The 19,911-nt window shown below is 38.4% G+C and overlaps 2 protein-coding genes across 2 annotated transcripts; both read left to right on the top strand.

The window, feature by feature from the left end:
- The first annotated feature begins 1,763 nt into the window (after positions 1-1,763).
- Positions 1,764-16,178, top strand: LOC129220349 (V-type proton ATPase subunit H-like). The gene is made up of 5 exons (XM_054854758.1): positions 1,764-1,836; positions 5,479-5,708; positions 9,237-9,442; positions 14,727-15,026; positions 16,166-16,178. Exons 1-5 carry the CDS (start codon positions 1,764-1,766, stop codon positions 16,176-16,178), a joined length of 822 nt encoding a protein of 273 aa, XP_054710733.1.
- Positions 16,179-18,282: 2,104 nt separating this feature from the next.
- LOC129227112 (V-type proton ATPase subunit H-like) lies at positions 18,283-19,549 on the top strand. The gene is made up of 2 exons (XM_054861715.1): positions 18,283-18,424; positions 18,959-19,549. Exons 1-2 carry the CDS (start codon positions 18,311-18,313, stop codon positions 19,421-19,423), a joined length of 579 nt encoding a protein of 192 aa, XP_054717690.1. The 5' UTR covers positions 18,283-18,310; the 3' UTR covers positions 19,424-19,549.
- The last annotated feature ends 362 nt before the right edge of the window (positions 19,550-19,911 follow it).

The following is a 19,911-nucleotide window of genomic DNA, read 5'->3' on the forward strand; positions in this document are numbered from 1 at the left end:
AGAAAATTACAGCCATAAGCTCTGAAGTCACTTTAACTGCAACGCTAACTGCCATCCGTGACAAATGGAGCGCTCTTTTACAACAATGTTCTGAAGCTGCACATCCTCTTGTTGTGAAAAGGAATCTTCCTCGCGCACACAGTTTCGGTTCCGATTAAGATCGCTGTCGCATTTTGTGTACAAGGTCATGACTTCGATTGTGGTGTGCCTCTGATGACTCGACTCTCCAATTCGATAATAGCTGTAAATCCGAATTATCTTGCTCGGCGCAGTGTTTTGCTTTGATTCTATTTTAGTTCTACGGAGGTAATTCTATTATGCTATTCTATGACAAGTTTGATGAAGGGTCATCTTGCTCTAGATATTGAAAGTATTTTTAGTAAGTTCGTAGCCAATGTCGCCTCGTTACAAAGAAAATCTAGTAATTGACTCTATTGTTTTTTTCTTGCTACCTTGTTCCAATAAAAGCAGTAATGAAAACGAAAAATTTCCATTTTTCAAAAAAATACAGTCGTGTCCCGACTTACGCGATGGATGCGTTCCAAGACTCCTCGCGTAAGTCGAAATTTCGCGTTGTGGAAAACTTATATGCATACAAATTTTTTAAAGCATACGAAATACTTTTATACACTTATAAACACCCCTCAAACTGCTCTAAACATTCCTCAACCATATACTACAGTTTCTTGCATAAAGAGCTAAACTTTTACTATATTTAAAAAAAATAAAAAACTGTTATTCAATATGAAATACTTTAAGATGCACAAAATGAATGACCAATGGGAATGAAAGACAAAAATTAAAACAACACGGTACGCACAGCATGTTGTAAAATTAAATTGATGCACTATAATAGTACTTTACAGTAGATTCGGTAACAATATTTAAGAGTTAAAAAATGAAGATAGTGATAATTTATGCTCCAGGATCAAATCGTTATTTTTTAATACTTTTTTAAATACGGTTGTTTCGCCTTTTCTTTTATAACGTTTCAATTTGTGGCAACATCTCCTCTTCCTGATCTCTTTATTAATCCACAATACAAGAGCAGTTTCCATTTTCATAATATTTACTTTGCTAGACTGTTCTTCAAGCTTCAATATTGAAAGTTCTGAACTTTTGCGGATATCCTTTTGTTTTGACTTTTAATTGTACGTACGGAAGATTTACTCATAATTTATTGTCGCGCTACCGTCGAAGGTTTAGAGTTGTTCAAGCGTATCGAAAATCTTAGCCTTTTTTAAATTTTTTTTGTCAGAAACTTTCTTTTTCTTCTCATCTTCACAAACTTTAGATAAAGGTGACACTAAGGTGCCTTTAAAAAATATATTTCATCAATTTTTATTATTATATTTCATCAATTTTTATATTTAGAATGAAAAAAAAAGAAAAAAAAAAGAAAGATGCTGAGTGGTTTTTTGATGCACTAGACTAGTTTGGTGTGGGAACTTTGGCTGCTAGTGATGCTTAAAGGGATGTAATAACATTCACAAAATCAATATTTAGCAACCAATAACGAAGCTTATACTTCCTTCCGAAAAAATTCCTGAAATTCGTTACTCGTGAAAAATTCGCGTTATAGCCATTTCGCGTAAGTCGAATCGCGTTGTAGCGGGAGTCGACTGTAAATAGATTTTTTAAAGACATTAAATGACTTTTTATGCATAACAGCTCGTCAGTGTCATTCAGGCACTTGACACCTCAACGACAATAGAACACAGACCAATTTTCAATTGGTTTTAATCGGGTTTTTACGCCACGGCATGCTGAAACAAGTGGGCCAATTTCAGCATGCTACTGAAAGGAAGGGAGAGTCTTCAGCAACCTACACCCGAGGTAACTGCTGGCGACAGACCACGGGACTTTCGGATCCACGGGATCTTGCGCGTACTTTTCTCCTCCTCACTCCACCTCTTGGCGATTGTTTAGGCTCCGTGCTCGGCAAATTCAGAGCCATTATTGCAATTATGTAGTTATTGAGCAATCACGATTGCTTATTGCTTTCATTTGACGGTTTTGAATTCCTATGATTTTATTTTCCCGCCAGCACCCTCTGCAGCATCACCGTCGACCGGATCCTCACGATGCTGCTCCTCCAGCGAAAACCGTCTCCAGGTTTCATCCATATCCTACACACACGCGCATACACACAACTACACACACACACATGCACACACACAAACACATACACACATATATCTACACACACATGCACAAACACATACACACACGCATAAATACAGACACCTACACATACACACACACATACATACAACTACCCACACATTCATGCCTGAACACAGACACAAACACACATGCCTACACACACATACACATCCCTTACACACAAACACACATACCCCCCACACACAAACACATACACACATATATATCTACACACACATGCACAAACACATACACGCACGCAAAAATACAGACTCCTACACATACACACACACACATACATACAACTACCCACACATTCATGCCTGAACACAGACACAAACACACATGCCTACACACACATACACATCCCTTACACACAAACACACATACCCCCACACACAAACACACACGCCTGCGTACACACACACACACACTCGTGATTGCGAAAAACATAATTTGAATTCAAGATGACAAAATTCAAATTAATTTTCCTTTTCTTTTACTTCTTTTCTAATCCCATGTCCCTTCTCATTAGATTATCTCTTCATTCGGCAATAGCCGAAGTTTCATCCGGTAAATTGAGAGTTTCCCCCTCCCAACAATTGAAGTTCGGAGCGCCCCTACTATACCTCCGAGATCTAACGATGTTGACCTGGGAACCACACGAATAGTGAAACCTGTGTATAACGGTACTGTCTATAACAATAAACCTGTGTATAATGATATTTTCCTCGGTCCCAGCAAAATTTCAGCACGAATAATCAAACTGTCTGTAACGATAACCCAGAGCCGTGTCCAAGGGGAGGGTTTTAGGGGTTAAACCCCTCCCATTGGAGAAAAATAATAAGTCAAATGAAGAAAATGTATGTTTGACTTTTATAAATTTTTACGTGAAAGTTCATGTGCAGCGCTTCTTTAAAGTACTTGCTGAAATTTTTCTGCAATTTACGACTGTCAGAGCTTTACCAACTGGAATAATATTTTTAAGAAACTGTGGTGGAAGAACCGCTCAATGATTTGTCAATACAAAGTCTTAACTGCGTTAACAGTTCTAAAGGAGGTTATGATGAATTTGGCATATATGTTGCAGCTATGAAAATCCATTGATGATTCAGTTTGGAAATATAATTTGCATCTGCAATAAACTCTTTTTTGTTTAGTTTATTAAGAATCTGTAGACATTTATTAATACTCATTGCAATATACCACACAGTAAATAGAGTTGATTAAAAAGAAGCAAAAGGTTTTTTTTAAAGAAACAAGCAAGATTCGATTAAAAAGTAACTGTAAAATGAAGGTATACTGCAGTCACTTGTGCAGCAAGAACGTGGGGAGGGGTTACAACAGACTTTGCAGGTGTAGAAATGTCATTTTGGGATTGGCAATTCAAGGTAAAACTAAAGTTTGTGAGGGATTCCCCCCCTCCCCACCCCTTGGGTAAGGACGAATAAGCTTTAAAACCCCTCCCTTAATGAAAACCTGGACACGGGCTTGCAACCTATAACTAGACTTGCCAGACGTCCCGATTTGACCGGGACAGTCCCGGATTTCACACAAAACTCCGGTCTCCGGACGGTTTACTTCATGTCCCGGAAAATGATAAATTCGATAAAATGTGACCAAAAAAGTCTGAAAATAAGAAACTGAAAGATTATTTAGGATAGTTAATTTGTCATTTGTAACATTAACATAAAAATTAATATTGGATTAGCTTGTGACGGTTTTTACAGCAAGATTAAAACGCAAAAAGGTCTGGCCAATAGAAATTACATGAAAATATATTTCAAATTCGTATTCCTCATTCAAATAGTTTCTACTTACCTAAGTAAGAAATAAAATGTTTAAATTTATTTGCTCGTTTCATGGGTTTTGGTTCACCTCTGGTTTTGGTTCGTAGTTAGTAACCATTTATTCATATCATGGAGAAGTAACTACCCACTAAAATAGTAATCTAAAAACCAAACGAGAAAGAGTACCCTTCTGAATACCTGCGACACTGGGGTGTCCCCACACTTGGGGGGGGGGGGGTCCCCACTCTGGAAGAGGGTCTCACCTTCTTATGTCCCGTTTTAACATTTCAGAAATCTGGCAAGCCTACCTATAACAATATTTTTTTAGGTCACAACAGTATCGTTGTTGACAGGTTTTACTGTAATGACAAAAGTTCGAGTAGGTGGCAGAAATTATTTGCCCCCGTGCCTCCCGTTATCGAGATACAAGTATCTTAAAGTCAGTCGAAACTTTAAAAAAAAAAAAAACCCGCCAAATTCAAAAAGTTGGCGAGAAATAGAAAGTGCCCCGCGATTTCAAACGTCTGCACGGCATGTGGCAAGACTTCAGAGCAGGAATTAGTAAATGGATGGAGCAAGTCCATTCATTGGCTAAGCAAAAGCTGGGGCGAAGACCTCAAATCACGTGACTCAACAACGACGAACGAGTGACACGTTTTGCGTGAAACTAGCGAAAGAAACCTGATTTCGTCCAACGCTTTGCTTTAAAATCTATCACGTGACTTGGGGTCTTTGCTTCACGAATAAAAGTTACTCTCTCCATTTTATCTCTTCTCAGTGGACAAGACATCTATCTCAAAAGCGTGTGAAAGATGTGTCCGATTGCTCACCGGAACTCGCTAAAGTTGGCGACTTTTCTCAAAGTTTCGGTACACTTTAGGACCTCCTATTTCGATAACGGGGACCCAAGGGCACATAATCTCTGCGTCCAGACACATGCTTTAGTTTCTTTTACTTGCTACATATTTAGATTTTTTCCATTTTTGCACCACCGTGTGGTGAGGAGCACCAGATTCTGTTACTTCTTGCCTGACCCGTTTCACATCTTCCTTACTAATAATAAAAGCTGAAAGTCTGTCTAGATATCTGGATCTCTGTGACGTGCGTAGCGCCTAGACCGTTTTGCCAATTTTCATGAAATTTGGCACAGAATTAGTGTATAGCATGGGGGTGTGCACCTCGAAGCGATTTTTCGAAAATTCAATTTTGTTGTTTTTCTATTCCAATTCTAAGACTTTTTCACCGAGCAAATCATCACAACGTGGGCGAGTAAATTACCAAGTTATCATGACGTGGAACCGTAACATGAGCAAGCATAGCAAATTGGAGAGACCATAGTAAATTGGCGAGAAATTCATCATCCATTTTTTGTAAATATACAGGCGAACCAAATGACCTTTCCATTTTCTACTACGGGCAAAGCCGTGCGGGTACCACTAGCCAGTAAATAAAAAAATCACGTTTTTTGACAAGCAAAAAAAATGTTCCACGAAATGTGAGTCTAAAGATTCTAATCCACCAGAAACTGAAGGCAAGGAGCAGCCGGGACCTTCCGCCAAACTCGAGGAGACCATCATCGATGTAACAGGCTACATCGAGCAGAAGGTGGAGGAGATTCGAGCCAAGAGTCATGTCAACTGGTTGCCCTACTACAAGGCGGGCCTCATCACGCAGAAGGACTACTCCTTTATAACGGGGTTCCAGCACACAAGGTCACGTGAGGAGCGGGACCTGCTCATCGATTATTTTAAGGTTCGGTTTTTATTTTCATCTTTGGAAAGAATTCGATTTTACTTCCTTTTAGATGGCCGTGGTAGCCTGATCGGTAGGGCATTGGACTCGGGGCCGGAGGGGCTCGGGTTCGATCCCCGCTGGTCGAAGACCCACCGTCGTCATTAAAGGGGACTGGGCGACGTTAAATATGCTCGTGGTCTCAATGTCCTCCAAGTGAAACGATACCTCTGGGGGTGCTAGTACCAGGTAGCTATTAGCTCTTGGACTAGTTCTAAATTCTCAATAACTGTTCGATCCGGTGATGGTGCTGCCATCTATCGGTATATAAAATAATGGAGGCAAGGCACTAGTATGCAGACCTCGACATAAATACAGTTGAAGTCAGTTGTGACTCTTAAATAGAAATAAATAGAAATACTTCCTTTTACAAAAAAGGAAGTATATTGTATTCGCGAAAAAATTTTCACCCAAAAATCGGCCTTAATTTCCATTTTGCTCACCCCAAAATGAAAGTTGAGATTTTTTTTTCAACCCGACCACACGTGGATACGTGCTAAGGAACGTACAGACACCCGAAATATCCATTTTGACGATCCCCGAGTTAATTACAACGAGTTTTCTCGTGACGTCTGTATGTACGTGTGTATGTGTGTCGTATAACTCAAGAACGGAATGTCCTAGAAAGTTGAAATTTGGTACGTAGACTCCTTGTGGGGCCTAGTTGTGCACCTTCTCTTTTGGTTGCATTCGGATGTTCCTAAGGGGGTCTTTGGCCCCTTTTTGGGGGGAAATCATTGTTAATTTTGATGTAAACTCAAGTGGTGTTAAAATTTAGAGGACATTTGGCAATATATCGCCAGTCTTTTGGTCGCCAACTTTTGTTGCCAACTTGGCGACAAATTTGACGATTAAAAAAAAAAATAATAATAATCTGGTTTCGATTTGGCCACTGTTGGTGATATTTAGGGAGTAAACTATTGAATCACATTAAAATTGCCAGTAATGGGGAAATGACATTAAATTGGAGTAAAAGGCAGTCATGTGATGCACACATCAGCTCGTTTGTTTTTAATCTTGTTGTAAAAATCCTCACAAGCTGATCCAAAATTAATTTTGCAAGTCAATGTTACAAATCTGTACCTCAGAGCCGGACTAACGTAAGTCACATAATCGCTACTTGACAGGAGGTAGGAAAAACATTTGTCTGGCACATGCAAAGGATAGGACACGCGCTCTTTTAACACCGGCAAATAATTAGAGGGTTTTTTTTTTTTTGAGCAATCACGATTGCTTATTGTTCTCACTTGACTGTTTTTGACGTTCCTTTGATTTTTCCCACCGCCACCCTCCGCACCATCACCGTCGACGGGCTCCTCACGATGCTGCTCCTATAGCGAAAGCCGTCTCCAGGTTGCATCCATGTCCTACACACACGCGAATTACATACACAACTACACACACACACACAAACACATACACTCACATACACCTACACACATACACAAACACATACACACACGCATACATGCAGACACCCACACATACACACACAAAAACATACACACACACATACACACTACTACCCACACATTCATGCCTGCACACAGACACAAACACATATGCCTACACACACATACACATACCCCCCACAAACACATATGCCTACACACATACACATACCCCTACACACAAACACACATACCCCCACACACAAACACACACGCCTACATACACACACTCGTGATTGCGAAAAATATAATTTGAATTCAAGATGTCAAAATTCAAATTAATTTTTTTTTTTTGTTTTGAATTACGTTTGCATGGCCGGATGTGGACTCGGATTCTACATACAATGAAGTAATAAACAGAAAGTCGCTTTTAGGCTTACGTCAGTCTGGCTCTGAGGCACAGAAATGACAGTTATTATTTTAAATAATCCTTCACAGTAAATAATTTTTAGAGCTTTTCTGGTCACCTGTAATCAAATTTATTTTTTTCCGGGACATGAAGAAAACCGACCGGGACACCGCGATTTTGTCTGAAAACTGTCCCGGTCAAAACGGGACGTCCGGCAAGCCTAGTAATAAGGTATTAGAAGTGATTTACAGCGAAGAGCCTTCCCGTATTATTTATACTTATTCAAAATACGTTCTCAGATATAATTAAGATTAAAAATGTAACTATGTATGGGAGGGGGGGGGGTATCATATATTGCTGTATGCAAGTAAAAGGCAGCTCAAAATTTTTTATTTTTTATTTTGTTGCATTTTTGTCATTTATTGTACGTTAGCTTTATTGTGCAAGCTTGCTTATTTGGTTTCGGCTGAAAAAAAAGTGCGAAAAAAAAGAGTCTAATTCCAATTTTTCTCTAGTGTTTGTATTGAATCCAAAACGCGTTTCTTCAACTATCTGGAAAAATCATTTCTGCAAATACTACCGTTTACCTGTTCACTGCAATATAGCATTAATGAACAATTATTGGATGCCCCCCCCCCCCTCCGTTCATAGTTTATCACCATATTAATAAGTATTGAACAATTTCAACCAAACTTCCTGATAAGAAGCACACTGTGCAAGTTTTGATTTGCTTATTTCGTCTACTGCCCTTCCCACTTCCTACGAATTCGATGTTTTTTGACTCCTCCACCGAGCGCCAACAATGCTCAGTGGTACTTTATTATTATTATTATAGTAGGCGCCGCTTAATGTGATCACTTTGGGACAAATATAATTTGATAACAATAACCGACTGATAACAATAACCGAAAAGAATCCGGGAGACACAAAATAATGATTTTTTTCCAATTAAAGTGCATTTATTTTGGCAAACTCAAATTAAAATCACAGTGATTCAACTAAACGCACTTTCAAATTATAAATTATTAAATTAACAGGATGGAAATATCTGAATTATAAAAAGTTAAAGCTAAATTATGCAATTTTTAATCACATTGTAATAGGTGAAGTAAAATATGACCGTTTTCCCTGACGTTCGTAAACCAGTTTCAAAGCACATTCAGCTTTTCTATCTTTTCCAGTATTGTTTTGCTTGTTGTTTAAATTTTAATTTAACTTCACTTTGTTTTCAATCTCGACACAATACTTTAATAGTTTACAAAACAATGCCATGGAGGTCCTACATCAATGATATGTCCAGCGACTGAATTTTTTTAGGTGCAAAAGAAAGTTTTCTTAGGGGGAGTCGGTGGTCACTGGGGGCGAACTTTCTGTCGTTTCATTCCTAGAAAAATTTTGAGCTGCTATTGAAAACTACAAAATTCTACACAGAAAGTTAGTGTCGTCAGGGTTTGCCTATGTATTTCTGTTAATTGAGGAACAATAACGGGGGAAAAATTGAAAGTTTATGAAAAAGTGATAACAATAAACGAAGAGACTGATTACAATATCCGATTTTTTTAACGTTTGTTAGCATACAAGTGTTCCGGGACTTCGTGATTCTGATAACATTAAGCGAATGATAACATTAACCGTGATCACATTAAGCGGCGCCTACTGTATAAATATTCCACATTGCTATTTCAACAGGAACAGGGCTTCCAATCTTTCGTGGTGGTGGTTCGCCGCGTGTGTCTGGTCGAAGAGATCCAAAAGTTCTTGGTGCTGATAGACGACATGCTGAAGGAGGACCTATCGAGGGTGGACAACTTTAAACCCGAAGAGACCCACCCCTGGAGGCCGTTCTCGGACCTGTTGTCCTGCACCGACCCTTTCGTCAGCAACATGGCCGGCAGGTAAACATCAAGATTGGCACATTTTTCTGGTCGCCAGTGGCGAGCAGAAACAACTACAGTCGACTCCCGCTACAACGCGACTCGACTTACGCGAAGTGGCTACAACACGAATTTTTCCACGAGTAACGAATATTAGAGTAAACGCGAATTTTTCGCCCACAACACGAATTTTTTCGGAAGGAAGTATCAGCTTCGTTATTGGCTACTAAATATTCGTTTCATGAATGTCATTACAATGTGTATTAATAAAGAGATCAGGAAGAGGAGATGTTGTCACATATTGAAACGTTATAAAAGAAAAGGCGAAACAACCGTATTTAAAAATGTATTAGATAAGAATAACGATCTGATCATGGAGCATCATAAATCATCACTATCTTCATTTTTTAACTCCTAAATAGTGTTACTGTATCTACTGTACAGTACTGTTACAGTGCATCATTTTGGTTTTACCTCCGAGTGTCTTTCCCTCCCATTGATCATTCATTTTGTTCATCTTAAAGTAATTCGTGTTGAATAAAACAACTTTTATATTTTAAATACAGTAAATGATCAGTTCTATGTGGAAAAAAATATAGTGTACAGTTGAGGAATGCTTTAGAGCAGTTTGAGGGGTGTTTATAAGTGTCTAAAAGAATTTGGTACGCTTTAAAAAATTTGTATGCATATATTTTTCCACAAAGCGAAATTTCGACTTACGCGAGGAGTCTTGGAACGCATCCCACGCGTAAGTCGGGACTCGACTGTATATTGGTATCTTCACGTTAGGGAGAGGGAAGCAAAAGCGCAGTAAGATGGTGATTTTTAATTGCCCCCCTCCTCATCGAAGCTTCAATTTTTCTCGAGGCGAGGCAAAGACTTGAAGCTAGCTGTCACCCTTGTCCATCTTCCTACAAGTCTTAATTTTTAAGCATTTTTATTATAACTTGGCCTGATTGTCACGGAGAAATCTGAGGCCTGGTTTTGCTTATATCTCTGCAACTAGACCACTTAGAGACTTCGGGATTTCACTAAATTATTTGCTTAATCTTAAGGTACAACTTAGCGCTGAAAAATTAAAATTGTAAAATAAAACTATTATTTCAGTTAGGATGGAAAACAACAAATTTCATGTAATTTCCCTATTAAATGTTTATATATGAAACCCATCGTTACAAATTTTGTTGCCTTGTATCAGCAATGTAAAAAGCAACCATAATGAAAATTTTGAATCAAAGCTTCTCGGAAGCAAGCATGAAATTAGCAAGCATAAATCCTAGAGAGAAACAAGGATAAAATTTTAGTGCCAACTGCTTAAAGTTTTTGACACGTATACAGGTTTTTTCCCTTTTAGCACCAAGCATTTATATGAAAATATTAGGTGAAGTTTCGTGAAGTTCATCATTCTATTTCTGTAATACATTTACACTAAAAAGAATAAAATTACAGAATTTTTAAAAAAATACCAAGCACTTTTCATAATGCACTGAAAAAGACAAAATAACTTTTCTGGGTCAGAAAGGACATTTTAAAAAGTCCTGTAGATTTCGAAAATTCCAAGGAAATGACACCACAAACGAAGAAAGTGTGGTTCTAGTCATTTCAAACCAAACTTTCCCAATAAGAAAAATATGCATATTTCAGCACTCAAAGTTATGATTGAAAGCTAGATAATGATAATAAATTCTCTTCGTGACTTGAGCCGCACTTTTCTTCGTTTGTGGTGTCATTCTCTTGGAATTTTCGAAAACTACAGGAATTCTTGAATTGTCCTTTCTGACCCAGAAAAGTTGTTTTGTCCTTTTGAGTGCATTATGAAAAGTGCTTGGTATTTAAAAAAGAATTCTGTTATTAAAAAAACTGAAAGACATCATGAAATGTGTGATTCGTTTAAAACAAGAGAAAAAAAAAATTCCTAATGTTCAGTTTATTGCTTTGAAGAAAAAAAAAAGACACCAAAAGTTACAAGTCCTAAAAATTATTTTAGGCTGTCTTTGGTAATATCAGAGGGAATGTGAAAGTGGGATGACCGGACACCGGAGGATTAACACTGGAAAGTTTTCAATAGTGAACTCTTACAAACGCATCCAGTGGATGCATCTCAAAGGCTACACTTTTACCCGTTTACTTCAAGACGTTCTTGCGTTTAATGGAGACCAGTGATTGCCGCAACGAAGAAGTGTACCTAATCAAACTAAATTTTAGACGCCTTCGGCGCTTTTTGATTTCTCTGCACTACTGGGACAAGAGAACAACAGAGGGGACTAATGATAACACAGGTAGGGTAGGGTGGTTCAAAAATACATGTAAAAAAAAAGTTTCTCCTAGATAACGGGACACCCTTCAATATTTTTAGACTTATGGATAGCAGTATACTGGAAGAATTTCAGCTTCCTCTTTCAGTTGAAACCTCCCCCCCCCCTAAACTTCATAAGTATGGGGTAGGGTTAAAAAAATACATTAAACTGAAACAACAAAGCTACATATTATAATACACACTAGTAATATGCAGATATAATGCAATAAAATAATTATTTACAAAAAAAAAAACAGCTTGGGAAATTAAATGTTTCTAAATTTGTGGCATTTTCTATGATACGGCTAGCGCTAAATTAAGGAGGCATTGAGTACCGTCTTAAAATTTGAGTAAGAAGCTAAAACTTTTGCAGCATAATACTACACTGTAAAAAAAATCCGGAAACGTTTCTGAGTATATCGTGCAGCTGCGGTTCATGAAATTTTCAAAAACGTTTCTTAGTATTTCGGAATTCTCTTTCTATAATGTCCAGAAACGTGTCTGAGTATTTCGGAATCCTCTTTCTGTAATTTCCAGAAATGTTTCTGAGTATTTTGGAATACTCTTTCTGTAATTTTCAGAAACGTTTCTGAGTATTTCGGAATCCTCTCTCCGTAATTTCCAGAAATGTTTCTGAGTATTCTGTGCAGCTGTGGTTCATGAAAGTTTCGAAAACGTTTCCGAGTATTTCGGAATTCTCCAAACAATTTTCAAAAACGTTTCCGAGAATTCCGGAATGCTTTTTCCGTGATTTTTTCTAAAATATCATTTTTACTGTACTATTGCATACTATATCAGTTTCAATTCTTTCATATATAAGAGCAATGAAACAAGCAATTGTAGAATCATTCGTGGATTTTTTTTCTTCTGAATTTCTAATGACAAATAGCATGGTTAACAGCATAACATATGCGCAGTTATAAATTTTTGAAAATTTATGAAATAATATAGTAGTTTCATTCTTAATCACAAAATCGTCAGCAGAGGGGAGGGGGGTACTTTCTCAAAAGAGAGATTGTTTGTTAAACAATCTTAAACTTCAGTTTTTCTCTCAATATTTTCAAGACAAAATTATCAACATATTGTATTTTTAACGCAGAACTTTAAAACATATCTCGTATCAAACTAGATAGCTTTTATTTTCGAATAAAATTTGACAGAACTTACCTACTCTTCGCGTTCCGGAATTCGTTCACCTCAAATCAATTTCTTTGGCGAACAAAGTGTACCGAAAAGTACCAACAGAGAAATTGGTGAATTTAAATATGACACCAAGCCCTCCTGCTGGAACCATTCGGGTTGATTCTTCTGTTCTTGCCCTTTTCCAGTTCATCACAAATATAATTACTTAATCAAAATAGGTTACTGATTTTATTTTTACAGTGTGCGCAAAATGCATTATATATTTTATTTATTAAAACATTGAACTCTATTACATGATTATTCCATTTCATACATATGAGAATCCCCCCCCCCCCCACCATAAGAGTGATGGTGCACCCATAAAATTCTATAAAGGCACCCCCCTTAAAAAAAGCAACCCCTTGAAAATGTCAATGATGGCACAGTCTGCGTGGTGAACGCCCCTCGTCTTCTCCCCATATGAACATTGTATATTAATAACATAGTATTTAAAAAATGATCACTTTTAAAACAATGACATGAAATAATATTAATTTTTATTTCGGAATAAATGCAGCTGTTCCATTTTTGCCACTGACTCATTCCTCCTGACTGTCCTACATTAAACTAGAATATCCACGAAGGAAATGTTATTTACCGAACAACTAATGTCAAGGTATTTTTTATTGTCAACCACATTTAACAAAATGAATAAGCACGTGAATTAATTGCATAACTATGTTGCTTACTAATAGATAACTGGGTCATTTTCTAATGGTATAAATATTTTTTAAATGAATGAATAAATTACAATAATAAAAGATAAATAATACTGGCACATTTTTTGTCAAGCATATTACAATACTAGAAAACATTTGCATTACCATATTTTTAATGAATTAAACAATTGATTTTTTTTTCTTTTTGAACCAAAATGTATGTACATCCAAGTATTTCGAAATAACTTTTCTGTGATTGCTTCTCAAATATAAATCTTATTTCTTTTGCGCAATTAATCAGTTTCAGTTGGTTACAACAAATAATACACCGCGCACATAGGTATGTAGGATAACTTTAAATTAATTCGATAAACCAAAAAACAGTTACAATTGGAGCCTCATCAAATGCAAATCAACAAAAATATAAATGTATATAACAACATGTTTTAAAATATTCATTAATACTTACAAGTGAACATGAGCGGAAGAAAATCTAAGTACCTCCATTACAACTGAATAAGTAATCCAAAGGGTTCGTTTCATTAAGTATAAACACGGGTGTTGAAACTATTCACGCTTGAACACACAATATATATCTAATTATAGTCGCACTGGAAAGAAAATGGTTGTTAACTAACTTAATAGCTGCGTACATCGTCTAAAAAATCAAGGGCAGTCCAAAATGCAAAGGCGTAAAATTAATTTCGACACATTTTACTACTCTCCAGACATGAAATAACAAGCAATCCAATGCTAAAGAGTTGCTGACTGCAGCAACCATAGATAAGAAAAAAATAAGTTCTCGTTATTTCCGACTCATTGGCGCCCGTGTTGGAAGGATGAAATATGTTTCGAAGCGTTGCGTCATCACTTCCGCGTCTGGATTTCTTGAAATAACAAAAAGCTTTCTGAATAATGAGGAGTTCGCTATTGGATGAAGGATTCCTACTATTTCGGAAACGTTTCCGATATATCCAGAAACGTTTCCGAAATTTGTTACAGTGTATGAGTAAGCCTAAAAAAAATAGGGGGTGTCCTGGACTCTAGCTGAAAAAAGTTTTTTTGAACCACCCTAAGGTGGGGTTGCGGAAAGTGTCAACCGGGGTCGAATGAAACTAATGTTTTTAGTCGCCACAAGGCCACTAATCTCGGTTTCCCCCCCGCATAGGATCGTCGCCAAGCTGATCACGGGCGGCAAGGGTCGGCCCGAGCGGCCGGACCGGGAGTTCTACATGAGCTGGATCAAGGACGGGCTGCGCCACGACAACCGGTACCTGAACTCGGTGTCCCGCTGCCTGAGCCGGATGCTCCGGGTCGACGAGTACCGGCGCCAGTTCATGGCCATGAACGGCGTCTTCCGAATCGTCCAGCTGCTGTCGAGCGGGATCCGGCCCCAGGCGCAGTACATGTTCTGCTTCAACCTGTGGCTCGCCTCCTTCAGTCCCTCCGTCACGGAGAAGTTGAGCAGGTGAGTTTGTCGGTACGGAACGCCAAGATGCATTGATTTTGGTTTTTATTTCATTACCAGCGGTACCCGTACGGCTTTGCCCGTAGTAGAAAATTGAAAGGTCATTTGGTTCGCGTGTATATTTACAAAAAAAATGGAGGATGAATTTCTCGCCAATTTGCCATGTTCATTTGCTCGCCCATGTTACGGCAGTTTGCTCGTCCACGTTATGGTAATTTACCCGTCCACGTTTTGATAATTTGCACGTCCACGTTATGGTAATTTGCCCGCCCACGTTATGATAATTTGCTCGTCCACGTTTTGATAATTTGCTTGGTAAAAATGCTCTTAAAAGTGGAATAGAAAAAGAACGAAATCGAATTTTCGAAAAATCGCTTCGAGGTGCACACTCCCCATACTACACACTAATTCTGTGCCGAATTTCATAAAAATCGGCCGAACGGTCTAGGCGCTATGCGCGTCACAGATATCCAGACAGTGATCCGGACAGAGATCCAGACATTCAGCTTTCTTATTAGTGAAGTCGAAACAAAGCGCAATATACCAGACAGCCCGGTTAGCCCATCCTCAGACTGCAGTTTCGTTCCTCAGTCAGGAACGCATATAAACAACCTTTACTCAGTTAGAAACCTTATAATGGTATTGGGACTCCTGACTGGAGTGTCGACGCAAATGTGTCAGCCATGTTTTTTCCCCATCCAACGTAATGACCATAAATTCACGTTTGAATGTTTTAAATTATCGCCCTCTCTTTTCATAATGCCTAGAAGACATGTTTTGTTTCGAAATGAAACAATAATTAGAGCGTGCCAAACAAGCTATACAGAAGACGGATAATGTTTTCACACGGTAGCCAATAAGCAGTCTCCAAATTTTTACATGGTCTCTAGCAGAGTAAAGGTTGTTTATATGCGTCAGGCATAACGGACACTCGCTGGTGAAATAAATTCACTTTATCTACCAGTCGGCTGGCTCTGTCAGCTTCAATGGAATGACATCTGCCTCCAGCTCGGTTATTCACTCTGGATGTGATAACTGGGCTGTCTGGTATATTGCATGTAGTTCTGGCCTTAGCCTTGGCTTAGCGGGCGGTAACTTACTGCTAAATGAACTGTTGTTACCGTTTGCCTTAATTTCAGGTGGGACTCTTAGTAACAGATGAACGTTCTTCTTAAACTGTAACTTTATTTACAATTGCTGAAACGTCCTTCAATCCAGCAAATTCCAACGATAAATACGTATATTCAAGACACGATCAAACGCTATGACAGAAAAACACAGCCCTATAAGCTTTGCAAACTGTAAAAGAAAGCTAATGAACAGGTTCTCTTAGCTTATTGAAAACTGACTTTTAAACTTATGAAACGATCGATTTACACTTTCGGATTGTAAAACACATGAAAGTTTTAAAAAAGATCTACGGTGATCCATACGGTCGCTAAAAGTCACCAAGCTTGACGAAATTTGGCCCTTTCTCGCCAAGTTTGGCGCCAAAAATGATCTGAACTTGACGATATCTCTTCAATTTATATATATTATTATTACAATATCTCTTCAATTCTCCAAATGTTAAAATGCCCACAAAACAGAAAAAAAAAACAACTTACAAAAAACTTCGAAAACTAAGATAACTTTGAATAAAAAGTAAAAGAATAAATGCTAAATTTAGCAACACTACAACAAGCTAAGCTCACTAAAACATAAAAAAAAATATTCGGTTAAAGAAACTCCGTGACAGAACTATAACACGAAGAACAATCTAAATTGCAACAAACCCAACTTGGCTTCAAACAGTTCAGATATTAAATAGTATTTAAAACTATAATTTAATGCTCATTTCTAGGGTATTCTTTTATTTTGCGATAGTACTTTTAATTAAACTCCATAAGAAGCAGAATATCTGTAATTATACATAATATCAGAATTTAAGCACTTTCGATCATCCAAATGTTTTGATTATCCGCAGGCATTCGGTCCCAATCATTTCCGATTGTTGTTATTTCATATGGTAAATTGAAACTTAATCCAAACACATCAGACGGCACACCAAGCAATATCCGCTACTAAACTTCAAAAATAAACATAATTAAAATCACATACGTAAAGACATCATAAAAACACTTTCAAAAACACAAAATAAAATTTCAAAATCTTAAAAGCTGACATGTATGGAAAGAAAACCATGTGATTAGGATATTTGTGATCTATGTCTTTGGCTCGCCAACGTAAAGCACAAAAAACATCAAGTTGTTGTCAAAGGTCTAGTCCTACTGGTGGATGAGATTTATTCACTTTTCCAGCACTAAAAATAGAGCATTTGTTGTGGTTAAAATCCTAATTCGCAAGCTGTTCGGCCAGACAGTCAAGCCTAAATTTTAGTCTAAAGTTAGAAACAGCCGCTTTATATATTTTTGACGAAAATTTCAACAAACATCCCCGATCGTCTCGCAGACTTTGCCTTCATTAGAAAAGGATGACAAAATTCTGTTTCGTGTGTCCAGGTCAAGGAAGTACTTACTACTGTCTGGCCACGGATTGTATGGAAAGACAAACATCCGTTTTACAGCCGGAAATAGACGAATCTATTATTTTTTTTACCGATGTCAGCTTTTGCAGAAGCAGAGTCTCATTCAAATGAGCGGAATACGCGCATCAAATTTTTACTTTTCCCCCTTATTCACATAGATTCGTCTTATCTGGACGTTTGAAAATTCCATGCAATCCGTGGTTGGACAGTATGTCCCTTTGCTTGATCAGTAAACGAGCTTTTTTGTTTCCATCAATGCCGGCATGAAATGAAACCCGCTAAATTTTTTTACAGGGAGGTTCAAACTAAATATGATAACCGCGTTTCTATTACTGAGGCTATATGCAAGTTGTATTGCTCGTACGATCATGTGAATAATCAAGCTCGCGCTAAAAGATCGTGAAGTCTAGTTTGAGTCTTTCTGTTTACCACAGATGAACCTTCCTGTTTACCATCGTGTTTACGCATCTATGAAAATGGTAACTATGTTTACCATTTGCATAGAGAAACTTAATGTCCCGTTTTGTATAATTCAAAAATGTCTCTGCAAGGCTATTGCCTCAATGGCCTATTTGTTAAATATCCATCGTTTTACCATCTAATGTAGCTAAATCTTCCATTATCTGATCGAATTAGGTTTGGCGCCATCCCCGCACTGCTGCACCTGTTGGAGGCTGCGCCGGCAGAGATCGCCAAGCTTCCGCGCATCGTGATGGCCCTGTTCCGCAACCTGTTGGAGAAACCGCGCGAAGTGGCCATGAGGAAGCACAACGCCATGATCATGCAGCAGAACAAGATCTCGAGCATCCTGCAGATCCTAAGTGACAGGCGGACGCTCTTCACGGATCCCGAATTCAGGAGCGATTTCGAGGTAAATCTCTGGTTTTCAGACCGATTTTCGTATTGAATGTTTACCCATGTGAGGGTTTGTAAATTTTCGCATACGTCATCCCATAATTGGCTTAATTTGACATTGTTGAATATGTCTAAAGGGATGGCATATTTAATGAAAAAAAAAAAGTCCGATTTTCGTTCGTCTCGAGTGAACTTTGATACCGATTTCGACGGATTTGACATCAGATTTGCGAGTCGGATGGGATTTTGTCCACGTGGCTGCTCAAAAACGGCATCAGAAGAAGTTCTTAGGGGTTCGAAATTAAGATATGAAAGTTAGGCGTCACAGGCACCTAGCTTTTATGTTTTAGTCGCCAAAATGTTCTGCTTGCCAAGAAACCATAGCTGCCAAAGGAGCATAGTAAAACATGTTTCGACACATAAATTATTTATCCTCGTTTCCCCATTATTAAAATACGAAGTCTTAAAATCTTCCTTTCTTTAAAAAAAAAAAAAGAAAATAAAAGGATGAAGAACTGTGTGATTAAACTATATCCAATTACTGTTTCAGTTCGTCGATGAAATAATCGAGAATTTCATGAAAGAAATGAGCACGTTCGACTCATATCTTTTAGAGCTGAAAGGGGGAAGGCTGGAGTGGAGCGTGGTGCACAACAGCCACCAGTTTTGGTTGGAAAACGCAGAGAAGTTCAACGAGAAGCGATGCGAGCTTCTCAAGATCTTGGTGACCATCCTGAAGACCTCCAAGGACAGCACTGCCCTCTGCATCGCCGCCCACGACCTGGGCATGTACATGACCAACTACCCGAACGGCAAGCGTATCGTCGAGAAACTGGGGGGCAAGGAGGCCCTCTTGGAGCTCTTGGAACACAGGAGTGCTGAAGTGAAGTTCCACGCGCTGAAGAGCTTGCAGGTACTGATGCTCAACAGCTTCGACCTGTTCCTGGAATTCCTGCGCGAACAGAATGCGAGCGTTGGACAGCATTTCCAACTGGAACAGATGGCACCGAAATGACACGGTCAGTTATCGATGACAGCATGGTATGGAGTGGTTGACGGATTGTTCAAATGGATGGATTGTAACTGATGCAATCGATGGAACTGATGTAAATGATTGTAATTGATGTTGTATGCATGTTGGAAAGAGACCGAATTAAATGAACATACAATCAAGACGTTTTGTTGTTTCTCTTAGTTGTACTCTTTGCACAAAATGTTTCATGGGGCATGCCCATAAAGATAAAAATGTCTTTATGGGCATGGGGTCCTGCTATCGGTTCAAACACCAAACTGCTGATTGAAGTCTTCTGAATGGTTGAAAAATGCTGCAAAGTGCACTTCAACTCGAACGGCAAGCGGATCGTCGAAAAACTGGGGGGGCAAGGAGGCCCCCTTAGAGCTGCTAGAACATAGGAGTGCGGAGGTGAAGTTTCATGCGCTGAAGAGCTTTCAGGTACTGATGCTCAACAGCTTCGACCTGTTCCTGGAATTTCTGCGCGAACA

The sequence above is a fragment of the Uloborus diversus genome, chromosome 1, assembly GCF_026930045.1.
Source record: "Uloborus diversus isolate 005 chromosome 1, Udiv.v.3.1, whole genome shotgun sequence".
Classification (NCBI taxonomy): domain Eukaryota; kingdom Metazoa; phylum Arthropoda; class Arachnida; order Araneae; family Uloboridae; genus Uloborus; species Uloborus diversus.

Coding starts and splice junctions, on each gene's coding strand:
- LOC129220349 (XM_054854758.1), top strand. CDS start 1,764: ATGCTGAAACAAGTGGGCCAATTTCAGCATGCTACTGAAAGGAAGGGA. Junction 5,709..9,236: donor TGCTCATCGATTATTTTAAG/GTTCGGTTTTTA, acceptor CTATTTCAACAG/GAACAGGGCTTCCAATCTTT. Junction 9,443..14,726: donor GTCAGCAACATGGCCGGCAG/GTAAACATCAAG, acceptor CCCCCCGCATAG/GATCGTCGCCAAGCTGATCA.
- LOC129227112 (XM_054861715.1), top strand. CDS start 18,311: ATGAGGAAGCACAACGCCATGATCATGCAGCAGAACAAGATCTCGAGC. Junction 18,425..18,958: donor AATTCAGGAGCGATTTCGAG/GTAAATCTCTGG, acceptor TTACTGTTTCAG/TTCGTCGATGAAATAATCGA.